This window comes from Carassius auratus, chromosome 34, assembly GCF_003368295.1.
Source record: "Carassius auratus strain Wakin chromosome 34, ASM336829v1, whole genome shotgun sequence".
Classification (NCBI taxonomy): domain Eukaryota; kingdom Metazoa; phylum Chordata; class Actinopteri; order Cypriniformes; family Cyprinidae; genus Carassius; species Carassius auratus.
The window spans coordinates 15,988,906-16,014,370 of NC_039276.1; the positions used below are offsets into that span (position 1 = coordinate 15,988,906).

At 37.7% G+C, this 25,465-nt stretch overlaps 3 protein-coding genes across 6 annotated transcripts; 2 read left to right on the top strand and 1 right to left on the bottom strand.

The window, feature by feature from the left end:
* The first annotated feature begins 273 nt into the window (after positions 1 to 273).
* On the top strand, positions 274 to 3,879 carry LOC113053308 (dehydrogenase/reductase SDR family member 12-like). Its single transcript, XM_026218231.1, has 10 exons — positions 274 to 454; positions 581 to 714; positions 1,019 to 1,101; positions 1,201 to 1,293; positions 1,655 to 1,736; positions 1,982 to 2,043; positions 2,334 to 2,438; positions 2,549 to 2,639; positions 2,761 to 2,898; positions 3,035 to 3,879. Exons 1-10 carry the CDS (start codon positions 399 to 401, stop codon positions 3,145 to 3,147), a joined length of 957 nt encoding a protein of 318 aa, XP_026074016.1. The 5' UTR covers positions 274 to 398; the 3' UTR covers positions 3,148 to 3,879.
* Positions 3,880 to 4,141: 262 nt separating this feature from the next.
* Positions 4,142 to 11,718, bottom strand: LOC113053307 (WD repeat and FYVE domain-containing protein 2). The gene is made up of 12 exons (XM_026218229.1): positions 11,333 to 11,718; positions 9,663 to 9,730; positions 9,270 to 9,343; positions 9,075 to 9,129; positions 8,409 to 8,559; positions 7,327 to 7,439; positions 6,705 to 6,831; positions 6,503 to 6,608; positions 5,902 to 6,003; positions 5,086 to 5,216; positions 4,899 to 5,007; positions 4,142 to 4,810 (listed from the first exon to the last, which is right to left on the bottom strand). The coding sequence occupies exons 1-12, from the start codon at positions 11,467 to 11,469 to the stop codon at positions 4,781 to 4,783; spliced, it is 1,203 nt and encodes a 400-aa protein (XP_026074014.1). The 5' UTR covers positions 11,470 to 11,718; the 3' UTR covers positions 4,142 to 4,780.
* A 1,501-nt stretch (positions 11,719 to 13,219) lies between these two features.
* On the top strand, positions 13,220 to 25,079 carry LOC113053300 (integrator complex subunit 6-like). 4 transcript variants are annotated; one of them, XM_026218213.1, is made up of 18 exons: positions 13,246 to 13,732; positions 13,818 to 13,895; positions 14,292 to 14,441; positions 17,330 to 17,419; positions 17,916 to 18,099; positions 19,083 to 19,208; positions 19,672 to 19,820; positions 19,949 to 20,101; positions 20,210 to 20,342; positions 20,572 to 20,666; positions 20,775 to 20,885; positions 20,970 to 21,185; positions 21,531 to 21,657; positions 21,837 to 21,979; positions 22,069 to 22,240; positions 22,417 to 22,755; positions 23,105 to 23,198; positions 23,590 to 25,078. In XM_026218213.1, the coding sequence occupies exons 1-18, from the start codon at positions 13,622 to 13,624 to the stop codon at positions 23,681 to 23,683; spliced, it is 2,565 nt and encodes an 854-aa protein (XP_026073998.1). In that variant the 5' UTR covers positions 13,246 to 13,621; the 3' UTR covers positions 23,684 to 25,078. The 4 variants fall into 4 exon arrangements, 2 of the variants coding, with proteins under 2 accessions (XP_026073998.1, XP_026073999.1); XM_026218214.1 differs by lacking the exons at positions 13,246 to 13,732; positions 13,818 to 13,895 and adding an exon at positions 16,918 to 16,987 and having other exon boundaries at positions 14,306 to 14,441; positions 23,590 to 25,079; XR_003277211.1 differs by lacking the exons at positions 19,083 to 19,208; positions 19,672 to 19,820; positions 19,949 to 20,101; ... (8 more) ...; positions 23,105 to 23,198; positions 23,590 to 25,078 and adding an exon at positions 16,918 to 16,987 and having other exon boundaries at positions 13,221 to 13,732; positions 17,916 to 17,967.
* Positions 25,080 to 25,465: the final 386 nt, after the last annotated feature.

Here is a 25,465-nt window from a genome sequence, read left to right on the forward strand (position 1 = left end):
ACAAAAAGCTCCAGTGTGACTTTTTAAAAATACTTAGTCTGGTACACTCGACTTTCCTAAATAAAACACGACGCCAGTATATGGTAGAATCAGAATCAAACTGTTTCAAATTTTCATGTATTTTCATTTATGTTTTAGAAGCTATTTCAAATAAGTGCACAGAACAATGGTTTTAACTAGGCAAAGAACGCGTTTATCGTTTTATGATCTGCTGCGCATGCGTATTTTAACCCGCGCTTACAACACATGCAACACGTGATCTGTTATTAAACTCTACAGGGGCGTGGCTCTGATTTCCAACGTGCTGCTAGTGTCTCTGTCCTAGTATGTTATGACACCGCTCTTGAGTGTAAACCATAGACTGTATTAAAACAGTGCAAACGAGTGAAATCGTAACGATGTCTCTTTACCGAAACACAGTCTGGTTCCTGAAGGGTCTACAAGAGTATACGAAGTAAGTCATCATCGGTGTATTTTCGTTTCAGTTTTAACACTTTGATAGAAGCAAACCATAAACGGTCACTTGCCATCGAAAGTTTCTACAGGGCACCGCAGTTAAAATGTCATTAACCCTCACCAGGGGCGGTTATGAGTCCGCGGCGAGGAGCTTCGTCGAGGCGGATCTGGAGGTGAGTGTGAGCGGCCGCTCGTTCATCATCACCGGAGCGAACAGCGGCATCGGGAAAGCCGCCGCCTGCGAAATCGCCAAAAGAGGTGAGAAAAACACGGCTTTGTTCACTCAGAACAGAGACTTCTGCTTTATGCAATGAGAAACTATCCTTCTGTCTTTCCTGACACTTAAGTGCCGACTCTCTAAATTATAAAACATTAGTGCACACATTTTGTCGTTTTATGAATGGTCAACTTGGAAGGTCTTGTACATTCCATCAGAACCCTGTTATGACATTAAGGTAAAAGTTTAACCAACAAAAGGTACGCAACAGTGACTCCTCCTGGCGAATGAGTTGCAGTGCTGATAAAAACAGTAAGTTGATTCATTCACACGGTTTATCTGCAGGTGGGACAGTACATCTCGTGTGCAGAAATGAAGATCGTGCAAATGAGGCAAAAAAAGACGTTGTGGAACAAAGTAAAAATGAGGTATATTTTCAGAAGTACATTAATTCATGCTCAATATCATTATTTCACATGCTTCTGGTTCTGAGCTGTAGTCTGAGTTGGTCTCCCGTTTGCTTTCAGAATGTCCATGTTCACTTAGTAGACATGTCCAACCCAAGGAAAGTGTGGGAGTTTGCTAATGGATTCTCTCAGAATCACAATCTACATGTTCTGGTAAATGTATTCCCATTTTAAGTTACCTCTACCTACAATAATAAAATGAAACAAGCCCCGAGACGCTTTACAAGTAAAATCACAGCAATGCACATGGATCGATTATATACAATAACATTAATTTATTCTTCATCATTCTATATTATTCTAAATAATTTAAAAAGAAACCGATGTTTCATCTTCCCACAAGTAATATATTTCATTAGTAACATGGCACATTTAAGATAGCATGTACAGTCATGTCGGTTTATGGTCATTTCTCATTTTACAACTGCTTTGATTGAGATGTACATTGTTATGCTGTCTCTGCTTGTATTGTTCAGCCCTTTGTGTTTTATCTCCACGTGATTTATTACCGTAGATCAATAATGCAGGTTGCATGGTCAATCAGAGAGAACTGACTGAGGATGACCTGGAGAAAAACTTTGCCACAAACACACTAGGTAGGAAAGTTAATTCATGTTTCTCTGATCTGATGTTGATGATATGTGAAGATTTTTCAAACATGGACAACAAAGTATGAGCTTTTACTGCAATATTTGAGTTTGGCCTGTTTTACGATATTGAGTTACAAAGGTCAGAGGCCACCCCTTTGGTAGAGAATGTTTTTAGTGCCATCTCTTAAAATCAAGGGATAAGAAGAGATAAGAGTGACCATGCCGGCTCACTCATCTTGTGTGTTTTACAGGGACATATATACTGACAACAGCACTGATTCCTTCCCTGAAGAAGTCTGAGAATCCCAGAGTGGTGGGTGTGAAGAAATGTAAACACGTTCTGTTTGCAAAAACAGACCGTGCCACCATATATTTCTGTGTTTCCAAACACATTTACATTCAGACGTTGCATGACTTTAGTGACACGTTTATGACTCGAAACATCCCCAAAACTTTATTATTATTCTTATATTATTTAAAAAGAATTCATTTTTTGATTGTATTATTTTTTCAATCATAATTTCTATTAGTAGTTCGAGTATTTCATTATTTTATCAATGTGTATTCTCTTTATATTAATACTTTTTTTTCCTTTTATTACAGATCACTGTGTCATCTGGTGGGATGCTGGTTCAGAAGTTAAATGTAGAGGACCTTCAGTTTGAGAAAGGCTCTTTTGAGGGCACCATGGCCTATGCACAGAACAAGGTACTACCATAAACAACTCACAATACAAATTAGTCAAAACATTGCACTTTTTGGCTTTGATGTTTTTAGTAAAGATGCAGGAGTTATTGTTAACTGTGAACCTTTCTCAGAGGCAACAGGTGATCATGACCGAGCAATGGGCAGCTCAGCACAAAGACATCCATTTCTCCTGCATGCACCCCGGCTGGGCAGACACCCCAGGTGAGCAGTGTGTGTGTGTACTGTACAGCTGCGAGTAAATCTCTTGATCGATACAAGAATTTAAAGAATTTAGCAATCTCAGTCAATGAGATATTGTTTTGTATTTTTGTTCCATCTACAGCGGTGCGGTCATCAATGCCAGATTTCTATGCAAAAATGAAGAATAAACTCCGTACTGAAGCTCAAGGGGCCGACACAGTGGTGTGGCTGGCCATATCAGAGACTGCCAGCAGACAGCCCAGCGGCCTCTTCTTCCAAGGTCCGACATCTTTAAAATGTGAACGTGTCTCAGTGAAATAATGAAATAACGAACACATCTCTGCATAGCAGACTAAAGCAGTCTTGAACATGTAACTGACCTTTGACCCCCGTTTCTCAAACCGATTCATCTACAGACAGGAAAGCGGTTTCCACACATCTGCCTCTGGCCTCCTCCAGGTCTTCTCCAGATGAAGACCAGAAGCTGATGAGCAAGTTGGAGGAGCTCGCTGTCAAATTCAAGTGTTAATCGGTTTGGTTCTAGACCAACTCCAAAGAAGCCATCATTCCACACACAGAATATTATATTCATTCTTAATAACGCTTAGAACTACAGAGACGTGAAAAGTTCATGTATACTATGACAAAAAGACTAACCAAAACAACCTCAAATGTTTACAATATTTAAAACCTATTGTTTATGCTTCAAACAAATACTCTCTTAACCATTTTTTATTATACTAGACAACTTTTGCAATATGTAGATAGCAGATTATTTTATTCTTAATTTTAAAACTGCTATTAAAAAAAAGACATCAGTACTCAACAGCTAAGAACAAGCTTTACAGCACTACCTACAACTTGTATTCAAATTAAACATATAATAAATGTGAAGATAAATATTAAGAAATATTCTACAACTGCCTCTTCCAAATTAGTTTATAGTTAACCAGCCAATTATTAACTAAAAAAATGACTGTTTTAATTTTTTGTCAATTTGTTGCTGCTGACATGATTCTTAATTAAAGATAAAAATGAACAATTACTCTCAATCTTTGACTGTCTCAATCACTTTCTCAATCTTTTAGGCAAGTAATTATTATATGTTTACACTTTTATTAACATTTCTTTTTTTTTTGACCGAAACAACTGATACGATCCAAATCGTGTTTGTGATGTTTACATGAGCTGGTAGTTGAGACTAAACCACAGGATTTAAAACGGTTTATATTTATAGAAGTAAAGAACCATTACAAACAGTCAAAAAAAAAAAAAATCAGTGTGGCTCCAGTAACAATTATTATAACTTTCTCTTCTGCCATTCATGCTGTTTTATCTATCCGTATCCTGTGACCGTTCATCTGTAATGTTTTGTGCACTGTGCTATTAACCAAAATCAAATGTCCACTTGCTTGTTTTATCATGAAGCAAAATTGCGTCAGACCAATAATGTTGAATTGTGTTTTAACCCCATTTTCTAATCCAATGAAAGACTGAAATACCATGAAAGTTTCTTACAGTAATGAGATGTATATAAAACACCAGCTTTAATAAGATCAAATGCAATAATAGTACAACTAAGCGTTGAATGTTACCCTGTGTAAACGAATACATTTGTGATTATGTGTATGTTAAATCGTCCAATTAAATTGACTGGTATTAAAATACCAGTAAAACTAAGTGCTAACATTTAAAGAGTCAAACAGATGTCAAGCAGGGAATACCGGGGACTGTTTTCCAATGCCAACACCACTGATTGAAGGGCAGTTGAATATAAAACAGTTCCAGCATGCTTTGATGCAGTGTCACGAGGATTCATTTGTGTTTGGGATAAGATATGAGATGATGCTGGAATAAGTGCAAAGAGTTTCACAGACAACATTAACAACACTGTTTTATGTCAATATAAACGACCTGAAATAAGCAGATTTAGACTGGACAATATTTACACATTTGTTCCCATAATCCACGTGCACATGCACAAATACATACAAATGCACATGCTCAGTTCAATGTCATGATCTCCTTTAGTTTGTCCTTTATGAGATGCAGCTGCCCGTGGAAAGTGACCTGAACGCTGAACGTTGTCCACGAACACATGGTTCTGGGTTCAGGTTCAGCACTGATTCTCAGTTCCTGCTTGCAGACGATACACAGGATTCTCATGATACCACTGGAGTCATGTCCCACAGCTGAATATAAACACACCACAGACATTAAAACTAGTTTGATCTCTTTATCAAACAGTACACTCACATTTGAGTGAGAAGAGTTACTGACCTTGATGATTTTGTCTGTCCCGGAGGTGAGCAGCCAGCCCCTGGTGGGTTCATACTGCATGTGTATGATGCTGTGCTTACTGTCATGAAATGTTGCAGTGGGCGCCCGTCTGGACAAAAAGAAAGCTTTAGGTGATTCTACTGTTTAAGAGACTCAAAACATGGAATACAATCCAAATTTGACTTACTCGTCATCTGTAATGGAGTCGTGACAGCTGTCACAAACCCGCACCTCAAACTCAAATCCCATTAGAGGAAAAGTGGAGCGTTTAGAGGAGCATTTTCCACACACGGCCTGGCCACACTTCCTACAGTGATGCTGGGAAAGAGCAAAATCAAGCTGCTTTAGCTTTAAATGATATTAAAGTGTGGGCTGAGGGCTGAATAAAGGACTGCAAACCTATCAGAACATTCATATCTTCTAAAAATAATTCTTAATACATTTACAGTTTTCATATAAATATATTTTATGGTAAGATAAAAAAAAATCTGATATATTTAAAAAATTAATTCAATGTGCACTACCGAAGAAAAGTTTGGGTCAGTAAGATATATATATACATTACTTTCATTCAACAAAATGCTATTCTTTTGAACATTCCACTTACAATGAATCCTTAAAAATGCATAATTTTTCTACAAAAAACATCAAGCAGCACAAATATCAAGACTGAAAATGATATATAATAATATTATTTTACAGTTATCAGAAGGATCATGTGACACTGAAGACTGGAGTAATGGATGCTGGAAATTAAGCTTTGTCAGCAAAGAAATGACAATTTATTGTAAAATTACAATTTAAATAATAATGTTTTTAATTAAATAAATGCAGCCTTAGTGAGCATGACATCTTTCAAAAAGTCTTATCTTACACTAAATTCATGTTGTTTTAAAGACGTTTAGATTTTACTGTAAAACAAGACAAAATATGAATTGTTGATTACAATTTTAATTATTTTTGCAGTGCAACATTAATGCTTTAATGCTTTAGTGCACTGTACCTGTCGCAGGCCAATTTTCTTACTGTCCCACATCTGTTTAAAATTCCAGAAGAACGGCTGTTCACACTTCTGACACGAGTCACTGTCAAGCCACTCCGGAGTCTGAGGCACAGAACAGATGAGGACATGCTGAAACTATGTAAGAACACATGTAACTACCGTATTTTACTATAAGTCGCACCTGAATATAAGTCGCATCAGTCCAAAAATACGTCATGATGAGGAAAAAAACATATGTAAGTCGCACTGGACTATTAAGGTGCATTTATTTAGAACCAAGAACCGAGAGACAACATTACCGTCTCCAGCCGCGAGAGGGCGCTCTACATCTTCAGTGTAGACTACATGAGCACGGAGCAGCAGAGAGCGCCCTCTCGCGGCTGTAGACGGTAATGTTTTCTATTGGTTCTTTTCTCTTGGTTCATGTCAAATTGATTTTAATAAATAAGTTGCACCTGACTATAAGTCGCAGGACCAGCCAAACAATGAAAAAAAGTGCAACATAGTCCGAAAAATACAGGAACATAAATACCACATGACCTGCTGACTGAGGGAATCCCTCATGTACTAATGCTTCATCCTGGCTCTAGATCTCGCTCACCTCTTGTCGTGTGACATCCATGTTCCAGATAACTATTCCTCCATCTGAGCCACAGGAAATGAGTTGACGGGTATGAGAGGCATAACACAAACCCTGCACTTTATCACTGTCACACACACAAACACTCAAACATTAGGACCTAACAAGCATGCTTTGTTTATTCTCATATCTTTAAAACATGACAACGATTCATCTGTCCTACTTGTGTCCCTGCAGTTCAAAAGCTGTTCCTTTACGGCCTCCAATGTCCCACATGATGATTGAATGATCAGAACTTCCAGAGAATAAAACCCTTTTTACAGGATCCCAGCACAGGGCTGTGACATTGCCTGTACACATAAACACACATTAAAAGATTCAGGGTCAGGTACGGAATGGAATACTTGTTTCCATCATACTGTATTTGGTGGATGTATGCATGTATCCTGTGTTTATAAGGACTTAAAGGCTGCTAGGGGGGAAATTATAGTATCATCATCCAAGCCACCAGGGGATGCCATCCACACTAGAATGACCCTTGGTACACTTAAGACTTGTTTGTTGGTTAATTTGCTTGTTTGTGCTGATCAGCCGCTTTCCCTTACTGTTTTCTATTTGCTGATTGCAAGGATGTTTGGTTTTATGCTACCACTTTTAGTTTTTTTTTTTTTTTTTTTTTTTTTTTAACTGAGAAGCCTCATTAAGTATTTATTTTATTTGCCCACTTCAAGGGCCCAAATTCATGTGTGAATCTCAATAGACCACCTAATGGCAAACAGTATCTGGGCTAATGGTGAAGAGTGTATTTTACTGTTTGTCTATTTGTAGTGTGCTGTTGTAAGCACCTGTGTGGCCTTTAAAGGTGGTGACCAGGCTGCAGTTGTCCTGCTCCAGCTTTAGGATTGTCACTTGACCCGAATGATCTCCAACGAAGGCATGTCTGGTCTCCACATCAAATCTTACACAGATTGTCAAGAAGCCAATGCTACAAAACTTCTGAACTCCTCCTGAATCTCATGTATTTACACAATTACAGTAAGATGCACAAAAAATGTTATTTATTTATTTATATATATATATATATATATATATATATATATATATATATATATATATATATATATATATATATATATATATATATATATATATATGTTTATGTTTTCATTTAACCAGAAACATAATATAAATATATTTATATATATATTTAATGTTTAATGTTCTTTAGGGCATTTTGTTGCAAGGTAATAAATTAAACCAGTCGTATTAACCTTTTTTTTTTTTTTTTGGCAACAAGGCACCTCTTAATATTTCAACCTGACCAATTTTGCATATTGATACTGAGGCATAATTTGTGCTCATTGTGAAGTGTGTCCACACTGCTAACGTTAACCTCGTCTAGTTTGTCTATTGCTGCGTGCGTGAAATAGACACTAACACAATCATAATGAGTCACTTTCAGTTGCTGAAATTTCGTGGCATCACTAGATTACAATACATTTATAAACCACATTCCTGCTTTCCTACAGCCTAGAGAACATTTTCAAAAATGAAAATTTGGTCATTTACCCTCATGTTCTTTCAAATCTTTGGACCAAAACACAGTTGATTTCCATTGTATGAAAAGAAATGCATAAATAAAAAGACACATTTCTCAAAATAACTTTTCAAAAAAAGTCATTCAGGTCTGGAATGACATGAGGGTGAGTAAATGACAGAATGTCCATTATCCTTTTATTTAGTTACATTTGTAATATAAATTATGCATACCTATCATTTAAGTTAATTATATATAGATATAAATATTAAAGCAAAAGTAAATTCAGTCAAATTGAGGCAAAGCTATCCGAAAATACTGCTAGTGACAATGACTGATTTGTGACTATATTGCACATAAACTTGTTTCAGATTAGGAGTGAATGGATACTGTAGTCCAGATACCCATGCTGTGGTCCGGTATGTGCCCAGCTGCTGTCCGCTCTCGGAGCAGTGCCACGTAAAGCTCTTGTCCTGACCTGTGCTTAGAACCCACTCCATCTCTAAGACAAACAGCACCACAGTAACACCACCCTGATGAGCTAACACAAACAAGAGACAAGACACAATGAGCAAAGGAGGGATCACTTTACCACATTCAAAAACTCAACCAGTTATGCTCTCACTTAAATAAATAAGGTAGCAGAAAATCAAACAATCACAGAGGTTGGATTTCAGTAACAAAAGAGCAAACAACAGACTGACTCCATATCGCTCTTGTTTATCTTCATTGGAAGCATTACATAAGTCATGTCTTTTAAAGAGGGTTAGATAGCCATATACATATACATATACATATATATATATATACATATATATATATATAAAAAGTTTTCCCACATTTTCCTAAATGTTTTTAATGAAATTTCGATTAATTTGATTCAAAACTTCTCCAATGATATCAACAAATTAAAATTATTTTCTCAGAGTACAAATGTTACAATATTTCAAATTATTACAATATTTACAAAGATGGATTGTGAATCATGAACATGTTAATATGATTTATGTAATTTGAGAAAACAAACAATAGTGTGAGACTGTATTTGTGACTCACCCTGGTATGTTCGTGCAGGAGTCATTTTGTTGTAGTCCTCCGATAAAACAAACTCCTGATAAGAGGAACACCTGGCTTAATGAAGCTTAGCAATGTCTCTTGAGAACCTACTAATGACATATTACTACTTAGAAAACAGGTGTGTGTGTGTGTGTGTGTGTGTGTGTTTGTACGAATAATGTTTAATTAACATACCGATACAGTGCCATTTTCCAACCCTACAGAGATCCTCCTTGTCTCTGGGTTAAATGACATACATGAACATGCCACTGCAACATAAGACAAAAGACAGTGAGTATGAGAATCTATCCAACAAAATCCTCTGATCAGCATTTGACTACAAACAAACACCCTGAACTGAGAGCAAGTGACCTCTAGACCAGTTCACTAGAAAGCAAGCAAAAAATGTGACATCATTACTGAGAAATGAAACTCTTGTCTGAACGGGAAAACAAACTGAAGTTCTTGCCCATACTGGTTTCACTTCACCCTTTTACATTTGTAGTAAAATTCCTGAAGTTATGTGGTTGCATGTCCCATAATGCTCTCAGAAATCTGCACAGGATCTGTGTTGGATTGAGGACTCACCTGGCATTGTGTGATAGACACTGGGCCAGTACTGACCACTGTCCCTCTTCAACCACACGCGGATTGTCCTAAAACAAATTCAAATAAATATGTAAATATAATAAACAATAATCTTGATTAGAAAATTTACATACATGTATTTACCAGATGCTTTCTTACCAAAGTGACATGCAACACAGTGCACAAATTACCAGGACACACATCTAAGAATACTTGTCGTTCCGTAAGATAAATCCTAATCACCTTATCGCCAGATATAATAAGACTTCACTAAATTTGGTTGCCAAGTTTAAAACACAGCCAGGTTCAGGGTAGTCAAAATCATAGGGCTGGGACAAAATGGTAGGCCATATGTTTTATAAAATATATGAATGTTAAGTGAAGGAACACACATACATATAAAATTATGACTTTCAAATAATTGTTGGGGCTGTTAAAAAATGCTAATAATTTAACATTTAATTTTAATTTTGTGTATTTTTTTCTACATAAAACACCTTAACAAATGTATATTTTAAAGGAAAAAATATATATTCAACTGTGCACATAGAGAGATATTTCTGTACAGTGGTCTTTGCTCGCGCACACTTTCACCACAACAAGTATTTGCAATTTATATTGAATATTTCCCTACAGTACTGCATAAATATGTTGCCAGTTCTCCTCCTGGCTGAATGGTGCTGGAACTCGTCATGGGTCGTGTAGTTATGGACGATGACGTGAACTCTCCCTATCTTTCTGGGTGTTTATTTGCATGAACAGAAAGATTGTGTGCTTGCAAAGCCAATCATACGTGGCTCATTACTTAAGACGACAACAGGTTCATTTCTTCTTTACTGAGGCTGCGAGCCTACAAATTAACCAAGAGACTCGATATCTTCACAATAATTCACAGACTGTAGAGTAACGTAACTGCATTGAAAACCAAACAGAGAAACCATAACAATAATAAAACTTAATTCTGAGTCTCAATAAAATACCCTAGTTTTATTTTGCATTTTTTATTTTGTAAACGAGATTGACTTAAATGTTCCCCATTCACGAGCAACATTTCGTTCACTCGCGAATGAGTCTTGTTCAGCCTCTATCAGATTTAAATCAGCGACTTTTTCTCAGTAAAGGACGTATTTGTTCAGTAGGTTAATAATGAAATACTTATCAGTGCGGTCCTGAATGCTTTCTGTTCGTTTCGTCAGTTTTTGAACACAGGAAAAGGTAGTCACGCGCTTCAAAGCGTACGATTGAGTGAACTAAATTGATTCGTTCACCCTACATGATTCCTTTAAAAACATCGATTTGTTCACAAGATCCGCAGGCAATGCTCACTTTAAAGTACGCAGCTACGCACAAACAAAATCAATTTATAGCAGCGGCTTAAATGATCCGTGTTTGAATATTAAAGCCTCTTTATTATTATCCTCCAGTTGCACTCTCTATGTGATGATAACTGGGGATTATTGTAGGCTACTTCCTCCGAACATAGTTTATTTTAAAAAAGAGGATAAATGTGCTCATCGACTGTCACTGTGCATGTCACATGTAGGCAATTTCATATCAAAATGTATTTATTAATGTGCCAGTGCTTCTTATAACATTACTCTACGCGTGAGGTGTTTTGAATATATTCTGCATTGTAATTGTTGTGGGTTTATAACCGTAGGTGCGCTGACCTGTCTTGAGATACGCTGATAACCCCGTCCTCTTTGGGGATGATCACAGCCGTGTTCACCACATCTTGGAAACCCTCGATCTTACTCAACAGCACGGGCTTTCGTGTCTGCGGACGGGGATGAATCTCTGCTGCCATTGCGCCGTAGTGTCTGCGTCACCTGGATCCTCTCACGGTGAGCGCAGGTCGATTAATAGTCCTGCAGGCGGTCAGAGATGCTGCAGGTCAGCTGATTACCTCTCACAGCCTGTACTGTACTGGGGACATTTAAACACGATCTCTATGTCATGCTCCCTAAAGACGTGCGCGTGTTCTTCTCTCACTCTCCACGTACACACACGATCCGACTTTTGGAAGAATCGCAGATGCATGCGTTTGCATTGTGCAGCGTTGACTCCGACGAATACCACATTTGTAGAAGCGGAAGTTAAACGTCATTTATTTTTCCATTTCATTGACATTTTTACAATGGGTCATTGCACCTAATCCTGCACAGTTGTGCATTTTGTTCAATGAAAACAATTAAATTAAACTTTTATGTTAGTTAAGTCTATATGTTTTTTTCTTTCTCTTTTTTTTTTTTTGTCTACATTTTAATGACTACTTTATTCTCAACGATAAAACAACAAAGTCTAAATTGTTCAATTTATATTTAGGCCTTATCATGTGCAGACAGGCATCACAGAACTATTCTAGTTTCTCTCAACTCTACAAGAAAGCCAAACTAAATGTCTGCATCCCTTATAGTTTCATTTTCCTTTAGCCTATTAGTTTTATATCCCTTTCTAGTTTTAAAATATATAATGTTGCAGTTTATGTGATCAATAGACTTGTGATTTATTCACATACTCTGCTGTGGTTTTTATAACTAAGTTCCTCATATTAATTGGGAAAGTTACATGCCAGAGTGTTGATTATCTATAGACCAGCTGACACATAATACTAACTGGTAAACTATCAAATGGCAATTGGTCTTTTCCAGGTGCATTTTCTGTATATGTTTTCATGGGCTGGTTATAACTCCTGTGAATCGTATAGGATTGAGAATTACTTGCACAGGACCTGCACAGTGATGTTGTTTTGGTTGCTTTTTTATATATCCTCCTTTAGAACTTCTAACTTTTGATATCTTATAACTGTAGAGAAGATCAGTTGTGCAGTTGTGAATTTTGCAGTAAAAGAGTCTTTTATGCCAAGTAGACTAAATGTGTAAAGAGGACAAGATGAACAACCTAAATATTAATGCATGATCTAATTTGTTTCTTTATGAAAATAATATTTGCTTTCTAAGAGAAATCTGTAACTCTGATAAATGGACAAGTGATTTGAAAAGGGCATAGATATAAACTGCTCTTTCTGATTTAACTATCATTAAACTACTTTGTTATTAGTGCACTGTGATGTGAGATGCATGAGAAGTATCAATGAAAGTAGTGTCAAGACTCCTCTCATTTTCTCTCACTCTCTCATGTAGAATTTGAGAACGAAAGGTGTTTTCATTAAATTTTATACTATATTTGACCAAATGTCAGATTCATAAAAACAAATTTACTAAAAACACAACTTTATGGTTTTGTTGATCTAAGTAAGGCTGCACAGTAGGGTGTAACCGTATACTGTTTGTATATTTGGCACTTTTTAATGTTTTATCTATTAATTTTTAAGCCTAGTTATCTTGTCTTTTTTATTTTTTTATTTCCTGTTTTAATTTTCAATGTAATGTAGATTTGATGTAAGTGTATAATGTTTTTTCAATAAAAACAAAAACAAAACATTAATAGGTCTACAAATGCGCATGCGCCAGTTGAGCTTTGCTTTTTTTTTTTTTTACAATATGCTAATCGCTCATTTTCAAGTGCCAATCAGTTTAGGCGTTTTGACGCACGGTACTCGGGCAGCGCTCAGTGGGCGGAGTCAAGCGCTGAACGCAGAATAAAACCACTGCAGCCTGCGAGCAGCGCTCAGAGTGAGGAGAGTCATGGACGTAAACTAAGCCGAAAGTTGTCATGATAAAAGTTAGGCATTTATTTCAAATTACAGCAACAACACCCGTTTCCCTTGTAAATCATACTACCTTTTCCCCCAGGGTCTGAGGTTTGCTTAAGTTTACAAGGCATCGCTCTTTCAACACTAACTAACGTTATAGTTACACTCTTGACAGAAAGAATGCGCGAGTCAGTTAGCATTAGCCGGCTAGCAGCGTGCTGACAGGAAGCGAACAAACGATTGCTCTGCCTTTGTCCGCTTGCACTGACATTCGGTCCATGTAGAAGGAGTGATTACCAACACAATGCCTGTGTTACTTTTCCTGATAGACACGTCCGCCTCCATGAACCAGCGCTCCCATCTGGGCACTAGCTATCTGGACATAGCGAAGGGCGCAGTTGAGACTTTCCTGAAGGTAAATCAACACACATCTCTGCTCCACACTCTCACTTTACTGAAATCTTAATGAAAACTGTCTTTTCTTTCGCTTTTCTCCACAGCTAAGGAGCAGAGATCCGGCCAGCAGGGGAGACAGATATATGTTAGTGAGTTTCGAGGAAGCACCAGCTGGAATCAAGGTACAAAAACACTTTTATTTCTGTCCAAACCTGATTTATTTCACTCCAGACAATCTCAGCGCTCGGCTCGTCTGTTTGGGTTGAATTTGTACCACGGCTGAATTTGTAGTGTGAACGCATTCTGTCCAGCATGAATTTGTGTGTTTAAACATGGCCGACATTTTGTTCAGTGTGGCAGCAGAAAGCTCTTCGTGTGTGTGTGTGTGTGTGTGTGTGTGGAAAGAGAGATGTAAGGCTGACCTAACTTGTCCCGCCCAAAGAGCGAGAGAGAGGACTCTTCACTGCCCTCTACATTAATACCCCAAAGAAACTTTCAGATCATTCTGTCTATCTGAAGAATTTTGATGTATCTCTTAAAAGGCATAACTAATCATTTTCTCTGTTTTGGTATTTCAGGCTGGATGGAAGGACAGTCATGCCACTTTTATGACTGAGCTGAGGAACCTGCAAGCAGTTGGACTGACATCAATCGGCCAGTCTTTAAGGACCGCTTTTGATTTGCTCAATCTCAATAGATTAGTTTCGGGGATAGACAACTATGGACAGGTATGTTATAAACCAGGGACTGGTATAAAGTCTATGGCCTAGACCCATGAGCCCATCCCCAACATCTCACAGTTAAATAAGCACCAAATAGGCTCACACTGTGCCAGCACAATCCCAAGACCCCCTGGTGACACACAGTAGTAATAAGTAAACTACATCTAGGATGCCAATAAGGGTAATGAATAACTGAAGAAGCAGGTTGTGTAGTAGGACACTGGTTATGATTTGTATGCGTGCTCTAGTTGAAAATTCTTCCAGCTCTTTGTTTTTATTCTCTGGAGTTTTGAAAAGGACAGTTTTTGTATTTCTGCATGCTGAGCTGTGAAAGTACAACAGATTCAACCTCTCATGGATGTAACTATAATAGTATATTATGGAGGTTATGTGTGACATTGATCACACATGGTAAATTAACTTTTATTATTGTTATTATTTTAGGAGGAATTTTAAGAGTGTTCACAGTGAGCTGTTTATATTAATCTGGCATCATAGAAGCATTCTGTGAAATTACAGATTCAGCCGAATGCACAAGAACACTTCATCGCTCTTCTTTTATGAGCGTTTGAGTGTGTGGATAAAAACTAGATTTGAGTGCCATCTACTGTTAAAAGTATAAGCTCAGAAAGCGAGGATAGCGATGCATTCAGAATCAAGCCACAAATCCTTTCTCCATCGATTTATCGTCGCAGCTCTAGTTATTATGCAGACACTAAATGTAGGGATCTAATCCTGATTTACGGATGATTATGGATGACACAATTACATAATCGTTTAAAGCAGCATTTAATCGTTCAATGTCTTTTTCCATTGTTTTAATTTTAGATTTAACATAATGCCATGCATATTTTTAATATATTTTTATTTATTTAAAGGGGTCAGGAACTGCCGTGTTTATTTTGTACTGTTCTCTGAAGTCCACTTATGTTACTAAGATCTTTACATCAGAAAACATCGGAAGTAATGTCCTGTTTTAATCTCCTCATCATACCCCTTTTTGAATAGTCGTGGCAGATCGTAGACTCAGAAATAAACCCTGTCTGTTATGATTGGCTAACAGTTGTGTATGTTCGATAGCCTGTGTCCTTCATAGATGGATACTGCTTTGATTTAGGTTAAATTAGAGCCATCTTTGTATGATTCTGCGTAGACCTGCGTTTGCTCCTTTTGTTATTTACACTAAATGTGTGAATCGGTGGGCGGGGCCAAACAGGAAGTCCTGTAGAAGCAGGTGTTGATCTTCATCAGAGGCAGTGTTTAGCCACACTATTACCTCATAAAGTGGCACTTTCCACAACCTGTCATTTTAGCAGATTGGCTCCAGTCTTGGCTGTCAGACACACAGTTTTGAGTTCGGAAACTTGCAGGATGTTTTCATAGTACAGAGACCTCTTATTTGTCAAAGGATCAAGGGAAGTTTTATTTCTCCGTTCATGACCCCTTTAAAGAAGAGTACTATAGTACTGAAAAGCAATAGAAGTTTTTCAGTTAGAGTAGGGTTGAGATGGTGAGAATTTTCTCATCGGTTAATAGAAGTGTGACCCACCCGAGGGGCGGGTTCATTGAGGTATTCTCTCTTTTCTTCAATTATATATATATATATATATATATATATCTCTTGATGTAAAAAAATAAAGTAAAAGTTTTAATAAAGTAAAAATCAGAACGCACCGTGGAACCAAAAAAATAAGAAATGAAAAGAAAAAAATAAATACAAAATCACTTCAGATAAATGTCAAAAGCCAGCAAGCTTTTCAAATTTTCGAAACCTTGCCAATCAGCTATGCACTTTTGCATTTAGTTTCGTAACTAAATCTTAAATTAAAACCTCCATCGTCTTGTCTCTCACCTCACTCTTCTTGTCAGCCAGCGTGACCGTCCTCGATTGATGAATGAAATTTGACTCCTGCTGCTGATCTGTTGTTCGAACCGCTGCACTGAGCAGCCGCGTTCAGTTTTTAATTGTAGTATCTGTTCTCTAACTGAACGACATTATTTTTATTATTCTAGAAAAAATTAAAAAGGGGAGAGGGGTGTCACGGTGGGTAAGTGACGTAACCAGTGTAACACCGTCAACACAGGCTATCGTAGGAAGCCTAAGTTAGTGTTTTCAGATTATTTGCATATAAAAATATGACACGCAGTTGCTTCAAACAATGGTTTAAACATCATTCAATGTAAATTTGATTTAATTATCACAATTAAGATTTCAAGGGAATAATCAACTATGATTTTTGGCATAATCGTGGAGCCCTAATTAAATGTTATGATTGGTTTTAAGCACAATTATTGTGTGGCTGTAAGGGCATGGCTTTGGTGTTCTGGGAGTTTATTTATTTGCCCAAGTCTATGCTTTTTGCAGACATTATTGTCTTCATTTGATGGCAGATATTGATTTATAATGAGTTATATCACCTGTCATGTAACTTAATTTTTTCACAGCCCTGGTTCTGTTTCCATTCACATTTACTACTGTTAGGTGGATTTCGCAGGTGAAATCCAGTCATTGCAATAGGAATCCACATGATCAGCAATTTTTCGGAAATTTTGTGAGTTTTATTGTGAATACTTAGTAATGGGTCTTTCTTGGTTTCTGGTTTACATTTGTTTCAGAAATTACTTGCCCATAATACTGCACTGTGCTGAAGATATAATTAAGGGTAATCATTGACAAAACAGTGCATTTAAATTATTGGTTATGCATTATTTTATCAGTGCACATGTGCCATATTTTCAGTTTGTGTAATAAAGTAGTGTAACTACCGTATTGTTAACATCAAATACAGTGAGTGTATTTCAAGCTAATCCTTTCTCTAATGAGCTCCATTGCTGGTGCTCAGTCTTTTTATGGTTCTTGTTTTATAATGATTATAATGTCTTGTCTTTTGCAGGGTAGGAACCCTTTTTTCTTGGAGCCTGCTATCATTGTGGCCATAACGGATGGCAGCAAGCTGACCAGCAGTTGTGGTGTACAAGACGAGGTGGGTCGTGTGTCAGTATGGGCCGGACTTTGAGCATTTCCTCTGTGATGGCCGTCCTGTCTAGTCATGGGTTTCCCATTTAGTTTTTCTACTTGCTGTTTCCTGCTTGCTCTTTCCACTTAAACTTTTCCTCTTGATAAAGGTCACTCCTTCCTTTCCATTGTTCTCTTTGACCGTATGAAACATTTTAGAATTGATCATGTTAATGGAAAACATCTTGTGATGTAACTTGTTTGTTTGCTGTTTTTTTTATTGTACTTGTTATACTTGTATTTTTTAAATAGTTTTTGCCATGAGAATAGCCTTAGATGTTCACATAGCATTAAATATATTCTATGCTATCTTTGACAGTATGACTTGCAGGGCTGTAAAAGTAACTGTCTGTAGCTGATAAAATATGCAATAGACAGTGTCTCCTATAGAATTTTTTTCCTGCAGGGATTTTTCCATTTCGGTGTTGACATGTGAATTAATTAATTCTATTTCTCTGCTCCAGTTACATTTGCCCCTGACAACACCATTACCTGGCAGTGAGCTGACCAAAGAGCCCTTCCGATGGGACCAGCGACTCTTCTCCTTAATACTCCGCATTCCAGGCCACACCCCTCCAGACCCTGAACCAATGGGTGGAGTTCCACTTGACCCGTCCCCTATTACACCCATGTGCGAGGTCACTGGGGGTGTGTATGCATCTGAACACGTTATAAGTGAAAATTTGGTACTAAAAGACATTTGTGAAATAGAAAAGTTTCTGAATGTGTCGAAGTCTGCATGTATTTAGTGGTTCTAGTCCTAGATGTTTTTTTTTTTTTAATTAACAGCTGTCTGACATGCAAACTCCCTGTTGAGGTTTTTGAGAAAAGGTGGCAAAATTTATGTTGCTGATGTCTTTTAATGAATGGTATAAAGTATAAGAACTAAAACGTATAGCACTGGTCTGATGGCAGCGGTTTGGAGTAAACAAACACTAATGAGGATTCTCTCTGGAGTCATGAGCTGCTAAAAGGCTACAACAGTTCTTGAGTCACCATTACACTGAACTGTGGAAACATGTCTGCACAGAACTGATGAGCTGCTGATACAAGCATGTGTTGACTGAACATGTGTGCAAAATTTAGTTTGTAAAAAGTAAAAACTAGTTTATGGTTTAGACGTGTAAATCATCCGCATTCACAATGAATGGGTGCTTTAATAATAGCATTGCACATACGTCACATGCTCCTCTTAAGTCAGGGGAATTATGTGTTGAGAGAGTTTAAGTGCTGTCAAATGGTGTTTTGTATTGCTGATTTGTGGTTAAGGGCAGATTATGCTGGACTGGTGTGTGTGTGTGTGTGTGTGTCTGTGCGCTGACTAATGCAGGTGTGTAATAGATACGAACTGAACTTCACTATAGTGAGATGATTTACTTCTGTCCTCTCTTGCTGATAAAATACAGTACACACAATAGTGTGGCCACTGTGTCTGTAGCATTGTGTGCATGCATATGTGAATAGCTTTGACCAGCCAATGAACTGGCCAGAAAAAAAGGCTTCATCTTAAACCAGACTGCAATAAGTTACTTCAAATGTGAATAGTTGTTTATAAAATGTACACGTAAACACTTAAGTTCAATTCAAATGCTAAACGTCTTTTAACTGTGTTTTTTCTGCTTTGTGTTTAGGCCGATCATACAGTGTATTTTCCCAGAGAATGCTTAACCAGTGTCTGGAGTCTCTGGTGCAGAAAATCCAGAGTGGTGTGGTCATTAATTTTGAGAAGACTGGACCTGATCCTCCACCTACTGAAGGTAATTGATGTGTTTTGTAATTATATTTTCAGTATTATTTCAATAAAGTGCATATTAATATTTAAACTGCTATTTATTAATTTTGGCTGTGACCAATATAGGTGGGGTGGATAGATGAATACTTCATAAATCCAATGTCGAAAATTGCCTTTTTTAGTATTCAGACATGAATGCTATTCAGCTACAGAAAACATTATGTAATTTAATACAGTAAAAACACTAATATTGAGATTACAATTGAAAAAGTTTTCCATTTTAATATTTTTTGTAAATGTTATCTTTTTCCTGTGATTATCAAAGCTGAATTGTCAGCTTTTTGTAACAATTTCTACGTCTTTGTCATGTTTGATCAATTTAATTTCTTAATGAAAAAAGTATTACTTTCCAAAAAAAAATTAAATGGTAGTGTGCTTTGCAAAAACCTGGCCATTAATAATGACACGACTTTCTTTGTTTTACCCAGATGGCCCAATAGAAATGAAGTATGGACCTCAATCGTGGCACAGCTGTCATAAGATGATCTATGTCCGACCCAACCCTAAAACTGGTGTTCCTGTTGGTCACTGGCCTATCCCAGAGTCCTTTTGGCCTGACCAGAACTCTCCTACTTTGGTATGAATAAACTTTTCAGTATGCTCTACCATCCGTTCAGTCTGTTTTATATCTAATGTAATGTGCATATGCTGTGTTGGTATTTCTGTAAGTGTACTGTCTGCTCATTTGACTCTGTCCCTGTGCAGCCTCCACGTGCAGCTCACCCGCAGGTGAAGATTTCATGTGTTGATTCAGAGCCCATGGTGGTGGATAAAGTGCCCTTTGACAAGTACGAGCTAGAGCCTTCTCCGCTCACTCAGTATATACTGGAGAGGAAATCACCGCACACCTGCTGGCAGGTACTGCTCGTATCAATCTTTAAGCATGGTTAAACTTGTCAGACAACAGATAGGCTGAAAGATCGAACAGCCTGCCTGAATGTTAATCGCCATTTCATTCTCTCTCAGGTTTTTGTGTGTAACAGTGCTAAATATGGAGATCTCGGGCAGCCGTTTGGTTATCTGAAGGCCAGCACAGCTCTTAACTGTGTCAACCTGTTTGTCATGCCTTATAACTACCCCGTGGTGCTGCCTTTGCTTGGTAAGCTTCATTACTAACGTCTGGTTTATCATATGGAGGTATTAAAGGAATTATTCATATAAAGATTTGGTTTAGTTATTCTCTAGTTCTGCTTGCTTTTAAAATCTTGGCAAGTACAAAAGGAGTTTGGTTGATATTTTATTCCACCGAACTAGAACAAAACTAGCCACTATTATTCTTTGAATGTGAATGGACATAAGTGTCATGTATAACTGTTTATCATTTATAGATGACTTGATTACTGTGCATAAGTTCAAGCCTCCAGCAAAGTGGCGGCAATCTTTTGAAAACTATCTTAAAACAGTCCCTCCCTACTATATCACTGTAAGTAATGGAAACCGTAATTCATTCTAACATTACAACAGTGTGATGGTATCTTCTGCAATGCATTCAGGTTATTATTATTATAATTTTTTTATCCTGATTCACCAGGCCCTGCGGAAAGCACTAAGAATGATGGGAGCTCCAAACCTGTTGGCTGACAACATGGAGTACGGACTTAGCTATAGTGTTGTATCTCATCTCAAAAAGCTCAGTCAGCAGGTATGATCTAACTTCGCTTGTTTCTATAGCGTTTATTCTTAAAAGTGCTTTATTAAGTTTTGTATTATATTGTGTATATTACAGGCAAAGATCGAGGCTGACAGAGTTTGTGCATTAGTAGGAAAAAAGGCGGCACTAGAAGGCGGGATTAAACTTCGCTGCAGAAGCTCCGCCCCCTCTCTGGCACACAGGAAAGATTTTACGCAGCTACTGCAATGTATCATGGGAGATGGACCAGCTCTGCCAATGGAGACAAACACCAAGGAGTTTGCTGGCTTTCAACTAGCTGCTCTGAATAAAGTATGTATATATTCACCACTGTAAATACAGTACACCTGTAGGGTTTGTACCGTTTTCATGTGGTCAAAACCAGGAGATCCACAAAGAATACACACGTACAGGACATCACTCAGTTTAAATTGAGTCAGAGTGAGATTAATATTGCTATGTTTTTTTTAATTATTATTATTTTGAGGGCTGGAATTGACTGCAAGTGTTTTACATATGGCAGATTTGCAGTTTAGACTCATGTTTTGTGCCTGACCAAGTATTCCATCAGTACTGAGCAAATGATTCATGGTCCGTTCTCACCAAATTAGATCACTTATCTTTGGCACGCTCCTGTTTCCTTCCATGCTCACACAGGCATTAAAACCACAAGGACTGCGGAACCCTTATGATATCCCCAGATCTCATCTGCTGGACCAGCTGAGCCGCATGAGGCGGAACCTTCTGCACGCCAGCATCTGCATTCTGAAAGGACAAGATCAAGGTAACACTGACAGCCACGAATGGTTACTGATGTTCTTAGAGCAGTTTCCTGAATATCTGGAATATCAGATTTAGCTTCTGATGTCCAAAAAGAATCGTGAGCCTTTTTTTTCTGACAAGGTTATGCTCAAAATGCTATTTACATGGTACATTTTGTACTCAATTTATATATTTTTCTAGATCAGATGCATAGTGTTCCTATAGCTCAGATGGGCAACTATCAGGACTTCTTGAAGCATTGCCCATCCCCTTTAAGAGAAGCGGACCCCGATCAGCCTAAACGTTTGCACACCTTTGGTAACCCCTTCAAATTGGACAAGAAGGTACCTTTAGATCCATGGCTTTCAAAAACAAGCAGTATATAGGTTTCACTTTCAGGCAGATAACTGTTTTTCTCTTCTCTCCATGTCAGGCGATGATGGTAGATGAGGCAGATGAATTTGTTACTGGCACTCAAAGCAAAGGCAAACGTCCAGGAGAATCCAGTAGTCCTGCTGGAGTAGGGGCCCCCAAACGCAGGCGCTGTATGTCTCCGCTGCTTCGGCTGGGACGGGCTTATACACCTCCTAAAACACCACCCAGATGTAAGTAACCAGCACACACACATGCAGAAAACCCTTTAGTTTCCAGTCTGGGAATCATTCCTTTTAATTCTGGTTTCTTATTAAATTAAAATCCTCTCATTTGCTCGCCCTGAGTCTGTCCTGTTTGTCATGACCGAAACTTTTGAAGCTCCAGTTTTATGCATGTTTCAACACAGCTCCAGATCGTGATCACACAGAATCGGCCGATCACATCGCCAACCATGTGGAGTCAAACTGCAACTCCGTCATGGAGCCGAGTCCTGTGCCCGAGTCTGAACCGATCCAGCGGAGGAACCACCTTCAGCTGGATGAGGGTGAGGACCAGCAGGACAGAGTGCAGGAGAACGGCCAGTCCAGCGACAGTGAGTGGTCTCTGGGCAGCGAGGGTGAAGAGGAGGCTCCACACCGCTACCCTTCCCCCTGCCAGCTGAAGAAGATCCTAAACCAAGAGAGCCAGGAACTGAACTCTGAACTCCGAGCACTCATCACCAAGGAGATCAGGAAGCCTGGCAGACGTGAGTAACAGCGTACACATACGTGTGCATATATCTGCTACTTGACTCTCATTTCCTCTCCTGATGCTCTTTACTGGATGGTATCCAATAAGTGAAGGAGGGGGGAGACCTCCACCAAAGGCTTTGTCTTGGGCCTTGTGAAATCAACTGGCCAAGCTTGCTTCATGTCCAAATCTGTAACATTACAGTTGGTTTCCATCTGTTTTTTTTTTTTAAATATTGTAATGGAAATTCCATGCTTTAGGAAATACATTTGTTCCTGTGGTTATCCAGGTGTTTTTTTTGTTATTGCTCATAACACCATACATCAAATCTTTCTTCTCCCCAATGTCCTTTTGTCTTAATGCAGGTTATGAGAAAATCTTTTACCTCCTTAAGCAAATCCAGGGCAGTTTGGAAACGCGTCTGATCTTCCTGCAGAGCATAATTAAAGAGGCGGCCAGGTAAACTTCCAGTGCAGATTTTTAATATACTGGTATTTGTATGAAGGGTTAAAGCCCCAAGTATACTTTCTTTTCACAGCTCTAGTCTAAAAAATGAGTACAAAGATTTTTTTTTTGTCAACTTTTGAAGAGAAAAGAACACAGACACTGGACAAGAATGAAACTTCTTTAATTGCATTTGTGCTATCAAATGGACTATACTTAAGTGTGTGCTCAGCAGTACATGTATAAGCATTCTAAACCAAAGTATACTTAATGTCTTAATGTGCAAACCCAAAATTACACTTTATTTATTTATATTTCTTTCTTCATATAAATAACCCCACTATGTTTTCATAGGCAATGCTCCAATTAAATTACATGCATCGTGTGTGTGTGTGTGCGCGCGCAGGTTTAAGAAGAGGGTCTTGATTGAGCAGCTGGAGAACTTCTTAGAGGAGATTCACTTAAGAGCCAACGGCATGAATCATCTGGACGCTTTCTGAGCACTCCATCTGTCCTGCTTGAAGGACTCGTATCTGCACTATTTATGTAATGTAATTTGGGACTTGTGTGTCTCCAGTCTTTATCAGTATTGAAGCTGATTTATTAATCAGGACTTGATGGGGATGTTGCTAAACCTCAGGACCGGGGAAAATGGGAAAAGTTGCTTTTTCTATAACAAATGGTCATAAGCACGCACAGCTATTTCTATCCTTTTTTAAAGCCATTTTTCTCATCTAATTGTGCCAAAAAGAACTGGTTGAATGGCACTGGCAATCCTCCTCACACATTTGCATTTTTGGATTTCCCTTGTGACATTTTGACACGTGGAATTGATCACTAATATAAACGTTTTTCTTTCAACTGCTTCATATCACTTTTATTAGGTTGGACCCCCCTAATAAAGCAACAAGAAATCGGCAATATTCGACACCATTTAAAAGACGAGTTACCAAGCCATTCTTTAATGTTGGAGGTTTGAGTGACTTTGAGGTTTTATAATTAAAGTAGACTTGCCCACTCAAAGTAATTTGTTGTTTTGTAAAATAGCTCATCTCAGGAATGATGTTGATGCAAAAGATTTGGCAGCAGAGGAACAGATTTCTGGAATTTTTGTTTTCCCAATATTATAAAAAAAGCTTTTTCTCCTTTCACATGTTACACAATAGTTTTTTTTTTTAATTATTATTTTATTTTTCTAGAAAAAGAAATTTGCCACTTAGACTTTTATTTGTGAAGCACCCATCATTATTAACCATGGATTCAAGCAACTGTTTTGCCTTCAGCAAAAGATGTTCTGTACGATGTCGTGGTTTTCAGACCACGTAATCATGACAAACCTGTGAGAAAAAGGACTTTATCGCTTCTCTGAACTATTTTCTCTTGACTAAAAATTGCAAATGACTGTTCTGAACAGTTTTGAATTTGGTTTACTGAAGCAACAACCAGATGTAATGAAACACAGAAATGATGTAAAGTTAATATTTACTCATTCAGGACTGAGTTAAGAGCCACTTATTCATTGACGTGAGATGTTGCTGCTAATGTATTCCTACATTACTGCCAAATATTCAGTATCCTTCAGCCTTTTTTATTTTATTTTATTTTTTTATCTGTGTTTGTGCATCTTACCCTATTTTAACCCTACACCAGGGACCAAATCTTTTCCCAAATGTTACTGGTAAATACAAAGGGTTTCTTTAAAATATTTTTATTATGCTGTATATATATGTACATGGTGACATTGAAAATGTTATTTAAAAGAATGTTTTGGTGGAAAGCCTTTTTTGTATGTATTTGAATAAAGTCTATTTTACACTGTATATACTCATGTAAATAAATTACATTTTTCTGTCATTTTCTCAGTGGCACAATGTCATTAAAATTATTGCAAATCTTCCCAGGTTCATTGTTTTCCATTCACTTAAACCCATCATTTTTGTGGGGGTAAAGATGTGAAAAGTGACTCACTATGTGATGTGATATAGATCTATATATATATAGATTAGATATATTACTAACTGAACTTTAAGAGAGTTCACCCAAACATTTTAATTCTGCCATTAATTATAATGTCATGTCATTTCAACTTTGGAACCTTAATATATTTTTTGATGAAATCAACAATTTCTTCTCTGCCATTTCAGTCTTTGCCACGTGTTCAGGAGCGTACCACGACACAAGCGCTGAATGTTCTACATCAGAACATCAGCAGCACCACGCTCATGTGTGTCCATGAAATCAGTAACTGATGGTAACCAAACATTTCCATCAGAATTGAGAAC